This window comes from Palaemon carinicauda, chromosome 8 (assembly GCF_036898095.1).
Source record: "Palaemon carinicauda isolate YSFRI2023 chromosome 8, ASM3689809v2, whole genome shotgun sequence".
NCBI classification, from domain to species: domain Eukaryota; kingdom Metazoa; phylum Arthropoda; class Malacostraca; order Decapoda; family Palaemonidae; genus Palaemon; species Palaemon carinicauda.
The window spans coordinates 161,306,465-161,317,044 of NC_090732.1; the positions used below are offsets into that span (position 1 = coordinate 161,306,465).

Here is a 10,580-nt window from a genome sequence, read left to right on the forward strand (position 1 = left end):
CTACAAGCCCAAGGGCTCCAACAGGCAAAAATACCCCAGTGAGGAAAGGAAATAATGAAGTAAATGAACGATATGAGAAACTGTGAACAATTAAATACTGTATTTTTTGGCCTTTTTTCTACTAATGGGTTGGCCTTTTAAAGCAGCGGTTGATTAAAAGTTGGCCTTTTAAAGCTGCGGTTGATTAGAAGTTGGCCTTTTAAAGCTGTAGTTTATGAGAAGTTGACCTTTTAAAGCTGTGGTTGATTAGAAATTGGCCTTTTAAAGCTGTAGTTTATGAGAAGTTGACCTTTTAAAGCTGCGGTTGATTAGAAGTTGGCCTTTTTAAAGCAGTGGTTGATTAGAAATTGGTCTTCTAAAGCTGTAGTTTATGAGAAGTTGACCTTTTAAAGCTGCGGTTGATTAGAAGTTGCCTTTTAAAGCTGCAGTTGATTAGAAGTTGGCCTTTTAAAGCAGCGGTTGATTAGAAGTTGGCCTTTTAAAGCTGCGGTTGATTAGAAATTGGCCTTTTAAAGCTGTAGTTTATGAGAAGTTGGCCTTTTAAAGCTTTGGCTGTTTAGAAGTTGGCCTTTTAAAGCAGCGGTTGATTAGAAGTTGGCCTTTTAAAGCTGCGGTTGATTAGAAATTGGCCTTTTAAAGCTGTAGTTTATGAGAAGTTGGCCTTTTAAAGCTGCGGTTGATTAGAGATTGGCCTTTTAAAGCTGTAGTTTATGAGAAGTTGGCCTTTTAAAGCTGCGGTTGATTAGAGATTGGCCTTTTAAAGCTGTAGTTTATGAGAAGTTGGCCTTTTAAAGCTGCGGTTGATTAGAAATTGGCCTTTTAAAGCTGTGGTTTATGAGAAGTTGGCCTTTTAAAGCTGCGGTTGATTAGAAGTTGGCCTTTTAAAGCTGTAGTTTATGAGAAGTTGGCCTTTTAAATCTGTAGTTTATGAGAAGTTGGCATTTTAAAGCTGTAGTTTATGAGAAGTTGGCATTTTAAAGCTGTAGTTTATGAGAAGTTGGACTTTTAAATCTGTAGTTTATGAGAAGTTGGCCTTTTAAATCTGTAGTTTATGAGAAGTTGGCATTTTAAAGCTGTAGTTTATGAGAAGTTGGACTTTTAAAGCTGTAGTTTATGAGAAGTTGGCCTTTTAAAGCTGTAGCTTATGAGAAGTTGGCCTTTTAAAGCTGTAGTTTATGAGAAGTTGGCCTTTTAAATCTGTAGTTTATGAGAAGTTGGCATTTTAAAGCTGTAGTTTATGAGAAGTTGGACTTTTAAAGCTGTAGTTTATGAGAAGTTGGCCTTTTAAAGCTGTAGCTTATGAGAAGTTGGCCTTTTAAAGCTGTAGTTTATGAGAAGTTGGCCTTTTAAAGCTGTAGTTTATGAGAAGTTGACCTTTTAAAGCTGCGGTTGATTAGAAGTTGGCCTTTTCTCATTTAGAAAACCTGGCAACCATGCGCAGGGTTGCCAGGATTTGTAAATGAGAAAAGGCCAAATTTCAATTAACCGCAGCTTTAAAAGGCCAACCCCATTAGTAGAAAATGGCCAAACATATAGTAAATTAAGGTCCGCCTTTTTTCATATTACTAAAGGCCAACCAATTAAATAAAGGCCAAATTTAAGGTTTTTTTGGCCTGGAAAAAAGGCCAACCTAGCAACCCTGGACTGTGGCGGGCGGTAAACTTTTTTCATTTTAGTTTTTCATTTGTTCCTATGTTTTTGTCATTGTCTGTTGTTGTTTTTAATGTTCTTGTCAATGATTTTGCCAAAAATAATGTAGTTTTTTATCCACCAACGTTCAACCACATACAAACTGCTGTTAATGTTCCTTCTATGATTTTCCATTTTAAAACCAGTCAATTGTATCAAAAATACTGTTTAGTCATTACTATAGCATTTCGCGTACGTATGTGTGTGTACAGTATGTAACATTTTTCACTGCTATTTGATTACTAGTGTACGCGACCCGTCAAACATGACGGCTTAATATTTAAATAGACATGTACTCAGAGATTCAACCCTTCCTACCCCTTTCCCATTGGTAATTATAACACCTCTCACCAGGGTATGACCACTCCCCTCCCCACCACCGTTGGCGTAAACAGTATTTTGTAAGTTTATCAGTAGAAACTTTTTTTACCAGCACCTATTCCATTACCAGCTATCCAAACAAGAGAGAGAGAGAGAGAGAGAGAGAGAGAGAGAGAGAGAGAGAGAGAGAGAGAACAACAACAACAATAATAATAACATCAACAACACATTATTAATAATAATAACAACAAAAACAACAACAACAACAACAATGATAATAATAACAACATCAACAACAGCAACAACAACACATTATTACAACAACAACAATAATAATAATAACAACATCAACAACAGCAACAACACCACATTATTAATAATAATAATAACAACAACAACAACAACAACAATGACAATAATAACATCAACAACAGCAACAACAACACATTAATAATAATAATAACAACAACAACAACAACAACAACAACAACAATGATAATAATAATAACAACAACAACAACAACAATGATAATAATAATAACAACAACAACAACAACAACAACAACAACAACAATAATAATAATAATAATAATAATAATAATGCATATACGACGATCACTCAAGATTCGCGTATGACAGGATGCATCGATAAGAATGATTGATCCTGCGCTTTGGGGACCTCCCAACTCCTTCAGAGAGGATGAAATAAACGCAGTTATGCGTCAGGCACTCTGCAGAGGACTGAAAGACAGGGTCATGGCGAGTGTGCCCTCTTCAGTAAGCTGTCCATTAGTGGATGATCTCTTGATGGCAAGAACGGTATATTGGCATCTCAAGAAGATGTGGTTTCCCACATTCGCTAGAGTGTAGCCTATTATTATTATTGTTGTTATTGTTATTGTTAATATTATCATCATTATTATCATTATTATTATTATTATCATCAATATTATTATTATTATTATTATTATTATTATTATTATTATTATTATTATCATCAATATTATTATTATTATTATTATTATTATTATTATCATCAATATTATTATTATTATTATTATTATTATTATTATTATTATTATTATTATCATTATCATTATTATTATTATTATCAATAATAATAATATTATTATTATTATCGTTATTATCAATAATAATAATAATATTATTATTATTATTATTATCAATATTATTATTATTATTATTATTATTATTATCAATAATAATAATAATATTATTTTTATTATTATTATTATTACTATTATTATTATTATTATAATTAATTGCTAAGCTACAACCTTAGTTGGAAAAGCAGGATGCTATAAGCCCAGGGGCTCCAACAGGGAAAATAGCCCAATGAGGAAAGGAAACAAGGAAAAATAATATATTTTAAGAACAGTAACGACATCAAAAGGAATATCTCCTATATAAACTATAAAAAACTTTAACAAAGCAAGAGGAAGAGAAATAAGATAGAATAGTGTGCCCGAGTGTACCCTCAAGCAAGAGAACTCTAATCCAAGACAGTGGAAGATCATGGTGCAGAGGCCATGGCACCACCCAAGACTAGAGAACAATGGTTTGATTTAGGAGTGTCCTTCTCTTAGAAGAGCTGATTACCATAGCTAAAGAGTCTCTTCTACCCTTACCTGGAGGGAAGTGGGCACTGAACAATGATAGTGCAGTAACCCTATTGTCTGCCATAATGTATCTATATAGAAAATTAATATATTTAGAATACGGATGAGTATACTATTAATGTCTGCTGACATATGCTTACTTTCCTCTTGGTAAGGGTATAAGAGACTCTTTAGCTATGGTAAGCAGCTCTTCTAAGAGAAGGACACTCCAAAATCAAACCATCGTTCTCTAGTCTTGAGTAGTGCCATAGCCTCTGTACTATGGTCTTCCACTGTCTTGGGTTAGAGTTCTCTTGCTTGAGGGTGCACTCTAGCACATTATTCTATCGATTTTCTCTTCCTCATGTTTTGTTAAAGTTTTTATAGTTTATAAAGGAAATATTTATTTTATTGTTGTTACTGTTCTTAAAATATTTTATTTTTCCTTATTTTCTTTCCTCACTGGGCTATTTTTCCTGTTGGGGCCTCTGGGTTTATAGCATCCTGCTTTTCCAACTAGGGTTGTAGCTTCGCAATTAATAATAATAATAATAATAATAATAATGAAGGATTGTTTGGTAATCTCGATGTTGTCAGGTGTATGCATAGTTTGCAACAAGTACCCATTTATGAGTGAGTGTAATTGATTACTCGAGTGCCATGTGCGGATGAGATCATGGCGATGGGTAGATGGGGATGGTTAGGCACGTTCTTTGCACTCCCCAAGAAAGATTAGTTCACTAAACTTTCAACTGGGCTCCACAAGGCACTAGAAGAGTTGGAAGACCCAGGCCTACATGGGTGAGGATTCTGAAGCGTGGAGAAGGAGGTGATGAATGGAAAAGTATTGATTTAAAGGCTCAAGATAGAGGCGACTGGCGAAATCTAACCGAAGGTCCTTTCCGTCAATAGGGGTAGGAAGAGATGATGAAAATCAAGTAACGCACTCGTTATTACATCAGCATTTTAAGAGTGATATTACATACATGATTCATACGAATTATAGTTATACCTTTGTAAATGCTCTTCTATTTATGAGTCGAAATTGCTGAAGCTAACAGAGAAAAAATATATTTATGTAAATAGAGGAAGATCAAAACATTTTTTTCACACACCTGATCTTTCTGCTAAACCTTTTTTAAACTTTCCAGATATCTTCACTGAACAAAGGTAAAAAGTTTAAAGTTTTAAATTCCGCTCATGAATAGTGACAATGCCCTATCTAGCAGGACAATGCCCTAGAGACTATATATACATATGATCAGCGCTATGACCAGGGAGAGCCAGGCAATGGCTGTTCTTAACTAAGAAGGTAAACTTATCGGCTCCCCAAAGACCCCATCTTTAGCTTACAAGGAAGGTGAGGTTGCAGACACTGCAAAAAAACTATTGAACTCGAACCCCAGTCCGCCAAGTCGCCAGGCAAGGACGTTTTCAATAGACCAGCACAACCCTGTAATGATTTTTAATGGACTTTTGGCTTACTTTAAGGAACAATTTTGCTTTGATATATCCATCTAGATATTTAGCCGCCATTCTTGACGGGTCGCGTACTCTAATATGAAATAATGGCTATCACTTTCTTACATCATATATGAGAATTTTTCTTGTAATTTTCTTTTATTTTTCTTAATTTTCTTTATGCCACTTTAAAGAGAATTGGATGTAATACCCAATTAGATCTTACCTTTTATGTCAATATCAATTATGTTATTTGATTAGTGATAAAAAAAAACTTTCATTACCATGAATGCTTTAAGTAATATGAATTTTTTTTTTTCAACTTTTATGTCAATATCAATTATGTTATTTGATTAGTGATGAAAAAAACTTTCATTACCATGAATACTTTAAGTAATATGAAATCTTTTATAGTTTTTTTTTTCTTTTTTTATGTCAATATTAATTATGTTATTTGATTAGTGATAAAAAAACTTTCATTACCATGAATACTTTAAGTAATATGAAATCTTTTATAGTTTTTTTTTTCTTTTTTATGTCAATATCAATTATGTTATTTGATTAGTGATAAAAAAAACTTTCATTACCATGAATACTTTAATATGAAATCTTTTAATTTATTTTTTTTTTTAACTTTTATGTCAATATCAATTATGTTATTTGATTAGTGATAAAAAAAAACTTTCATTACCATGAATACTTTAAGTAATATGAAATCTTTTATAATTTTTTTTTTTTTTTTTTTTTTTTTACCTTGACTCAATGCACCGAAGAAGATACCGCAAAACGGACACCAGGCGTCGCAACAAATATGGTCATGTTTGGTCTTGGACGGTCGCTAAGCGTCACATAACATTTGCCTTAACTCGCCAGGATTAACAATATAACTTTTCTTCTTTATCCATCTGTGGTTTCATATGACGTGGGATGCCAGGACCCTCGACTAGACTTAGGGTCAAATGTGCCCTTAAACAGGTCCTTTTGGACAGGGTCTTTTTCAATCCTTTTTTTTTTAGTTTTTTTTTAAAGAAAAACTGTAAAATGACATCATTTCTAAGTCCTCTTGTATCCTTGACTGTTTGTGAGGCAACTTTACATATTAACTTTGGAACAAAGTTCTTTTTGACAGGGTCTTTTTCAATCATTTTTTAGCTTTTTAAAGAAAACTGTAAAATGACAATTTCTAAGTCGTCCTGTATACTTGAGTGTTTGTGAGGCAACTTTACATAATAACTTTAGAACAAAGTTCTTTTAGACAGGGTCTTTTTCAATCCTTTTTTAGCTTTTTAAATAAAAACTGTAAAATGACATCATTTCTAAGTCCTCCTGTATCCTTGAGTGTTTGTGAGGCAACTTTACATAATAACTTTAGAACAAAGTTCTTTTAGACAGGGTCTTTTTCAATCCTTTTTTAGCTTTTTAAATAAAAACTGTAAAATGACATCATTTCTAAGTCCTCCTGTATCCTTGAGTGTTTGTGAGGCAACTTTACATAATAACTTTAGAACAAAGTTCTTTTAGACAGGGTCTTTTTCAATCCTTTTTCAGCTTTTTAAAGAAAAAACTGTAAAATGACATAATTTCTAAGTCCTCCCGTATCCTTGAGTGTTTGTGAGGCAACTTTACATAATAACTTTAGAACAAAGTTCTTTTTGACAGGGTCTTTTTCAATGCTTTTTTAGCTTTTTTTTTTTTTTTTAAATGTAAAATGACATCATTTCTAAGTCCTCCTTGAGTGTTTGTGAGGCAACTTTACATATCAACTTTAGAACAAAGTTCTTTTTAACAGGGTCTTTTTCAATCCTTTTTTAGCTTTTTAAAGGAAAACTGTAAAATGACATAATTTCCAAGTCCTCCTGTATCCTTGAGTGTTTGTGAGGCAACTTTACATAATAACTTTAGAACAAAGTTCTTTTTGACAGGGTCTTTTTCAATCCTTTTTTAGCTTTTTAAATAAAAACTGTAAAATGACATCATTTCTAAGTCCTCCTGTATCCTTGAGTGTTTGTGAGGCAACTTTACATAATAACTTTAGAACAAAGTTCTTTTAGACAGGGTCTTTTTCAATCCTTTTTCAGCTTTTTAAAGAAAAAACTGTAAAATGACATAATTTCTAAGTCCTCCCGTATCCTTGAGTGTTTGTGAGGCAACTTTACATAATAACTTTAGAACAAAGTTCTTTTTGACAGGGTCTTTTTCAATGCTTTTTTAGCTTTTTTTTTTTTTTTTAAATGTAAAATGACATCATTTCTAAGTCCTCCTTGAGTGTTTGTGAGGCAACTTTACATAATAACTTTAGAACAAAGTTCTTTTTAACAGGGTCTTTTTCAATCCTTTTTTAGCTTTTTAAAGGAAAACTGTAAAATGACATAATTTCCAAGTCCTCCTGTATCCTTGAGTGTTTGTGAGGCAACTTTACATAATAACTTTAGAACAAAGTTCTTTTTGACAGGGTCTTTTTCAATCCTTTTTTAGCTTTTTAAAGGAAAACTGTAAAATGACATCATTTCCAAGTCCTCCTGTATCCTTGAGTGTTTGTGAGGCAACTTTACATAATAACTTTAGAACAAAGTTCTTTTTGACAGGGTCTTTTTCAATCCTTTTTTAGCTTTTTAAAGGAAAACTGTAAAATGACATCATTTCCAAGTCCTCCTGTATCCTTGAGTGTTTGTGAGGCAACTTTACATAATAACTTTAGAACAAAGTTCTTTTTGACAGGGTCTTTTTCAATCCTTTTTTAGCTTTTTAAAGGAAAACTGTAAAATGACATCATTTCCAAGTCCTCCTGTATCCTTGAGTGTTTGTGAGGCAACTTTACATAATAACTTTAGAACAAAGTTCTTTTTGACAGGGTCTTTTTCAATCCTTTTTCAGCTTTTTAAAGAAAACTGTAAAATGACATCATTTCCAAGTCCTCCTGTATCCTTGAGTGTTTGTGAGGCAACTTTATATAATAACTTTAGAACAAAGTTCTTTTTGACAGGGTCTTTTTCAATCCTTTTTCAGCTTTTTAAAGAAAACTGTAAAATGACATCATTTCCAAGTCCTCCTGTATCCTTGAGTGTTTGTGAGGCAACTTTACATAATAACTTTAGAACAAAGTTCTTTTTGACAGGGTCTTCTCAATTCTTTTTCAGCTTTAAAAGAAAAACTGTAAAATGACAATTTCTAAGTCGTCCTGCATCCTTATCTTGAGTGTTTATGAGGCAACTTTACATAATAACTTTACAACAACTTTACTTGACCTTATGGGACTTGAGTACGTTTTCTATTTCTGCTGCTTTTCCCAAAACGACTTTGTACCAACCGTGTGTCACACGATCGTACACAATTCATTTTGTATATATTATGCTTGTATCTTCGCTCTTCCCTCGCACTAAAAAGAACCAGAATAAACATATCTGCCTTTCTCCTATGTAACATTGTCTGTTTCTCGAACATGAAATTTCCTGTTGCCTTGAGGTTTTGTATAGAAAGGAGAGTGTTCTATAATAAATTAACCGAGTTGCTTTCATACTGCCTTTGAGTTCACAACCTTCTCTCAGCCCGTCACAACTTACTGGCTGCGTTAATCTTTGAAAGTTACGATAACTCAAAAACCTAACTGATACCTTGATAGTAATTCTATTCTTAAATGGCACTTGCATACTTTCACTCTAAATACAAATTAATCTAGTTATTTTATGACCTCAATCTCATGTTTCTCGTCAAAATTCATTGTTTGTTTGTTTATCTGTTTGTTTGAAAGATTAGTCAAAACGTTTTGCCTCGAATATTGTGAAAAATATGTCATACGTAAGACCCCAACTACCAAAAAGTGACAAAATTCTTGAATTTTGTGAAAAATGTGTCATATGTATGACCTAAACTACCAATTATTGACAAAATTCTTCAATTTTGTGAAAAATATGTCATATGACCTAAACTACCAATAAGTGACAAAATTCTTGAATTTTGTGAAAAATATGTCATACGTATGACCTACACTACCAATAAGTGACAAACTTCTTCAATTTTGTGAAAAATATGTCATACGTATGACCAAAATACCAATAATTAGCAAATTTCTTGAATTTTGTGAAAAATATGTCATACGTATGACCAAAACTACCAATAATTGACAAAGTTCTGGAATTTTGTGAAAAATATGTCATATGTGACCTAAACTAACAATAAGTGACAAAATTCTTGAATTTTGTGAAAAATATGTCATATGTATGATCTAAACTACCAATAATTGACAAAGTTCTGGAATTTTGTGAAAAATGTCATACGTATGACCTAAACTACCAATAATTGACAAAGTTTGTGAATTTTTTGAAAAATATGTCATATGACCTAAACTACCAATAAGTGACAAAATTCTTGAATTTTGTGAAAAATATGTCATATGTATGACATAAATTACCAATAATTGATAAAGTTCTTGAATTTTGTGAAAAATATGTCATATGTATGACCTAAATTACCAATAATTGACAGAGTTCGTGAATTTTGTGAAATAAATTTCTTGAATTTTGTGAAAAATATGTCATATGTATGACCTAAACTACCAATGGGACAAATTTCTTGAATTTTGTGAAAAATATGTCATATGTATGACCTCAAATACCAATAATTGACAAATTTCTGGAATTTTGTGAAAAATATGTCATATGTATGACCTAAACTACCAATAATTGACAAAATTCTTGAATTTTGTGAAAAATATGTCATATGACCTAAACTACCTATAAGTGACAAAATTTTTGAATTTTGTGAAAAAATATGTCATATGTATGACCTAAATTACCAATAATTGACAAAGTTCTTGAATTTTGTGAAAAATATGTCATATGACCTAAACTACCAATATGTGACAAAAATCTTAAATTTTGTGAAAAATATGTCATATGACCTAAACTACCAATAAAGTGACAAAGTTCTTGAATTTTGTGAAAAATATGTCATATGACCTAAACTACCAATAAGTGACAAGATTCTACAATTTTGTGAAAAATATGTCATATGACCTAAACTACCAATAAAGTGACAAAATTCTTCAATTTTGTGAAAAATATGTCATATGACCTAAACTAACAATAAGGGACAAAATTCTTGAATTTTTGTGAAAACTATGTCATATGACCTAAACTATCAATAATTGACAAATTTCTTGAATTTTGTGAAAAAATATGTCATACGTATGACCTCAAATACCAATAATTGACAATTTTTTCAGCAATAAAAGGAAAAAATATGAAAAAATAAACAGTAGGCCTATCTTTGAAGAGGCTTTTCCTCCCGTAACTTAATTTTTTTTTTTAGAATGATTTATTGTTAATTTGTTCTCTTCAGTTATTTATTTCCTTATTTCCTTTCCTCACAGGGCTATTTTTCCCTATTGGAGCCCCTGGGCTTATAGCATCTTGCTTTTCCAATTAGGGTTGTAGCTTGGATAGTAATAATAATAATAATAATAATATAACAATTACGGGCCAGAACTATGAC

General features: G+C 31.8%; 1 protein-coding gene across 1 annotated transcript in view; it reads left to right on the plus strand.

The window, feature by feature from the left end:
- Positions 1–2,664: 2,664 nt before the first annotated feature.
- LOC137645529 (long-chain-fatty-acid--CoA ligase ACSBG2-like) overlaps positions 2,665–10,580 on the plus strand; it is a 22,599-nt gene continuing 14,683 nt past the window's right edge. Inside the window, exon 1 of the mRNA XM_068378333.1 lies at positions 2,665–2,829. Within this exon, the coding sequence (XP_068234434.1) occupies positions 2,665–2,829 (165 nt within the window). The remainder of the gene's footprint in view (positions 2,830–10,580) is intronic.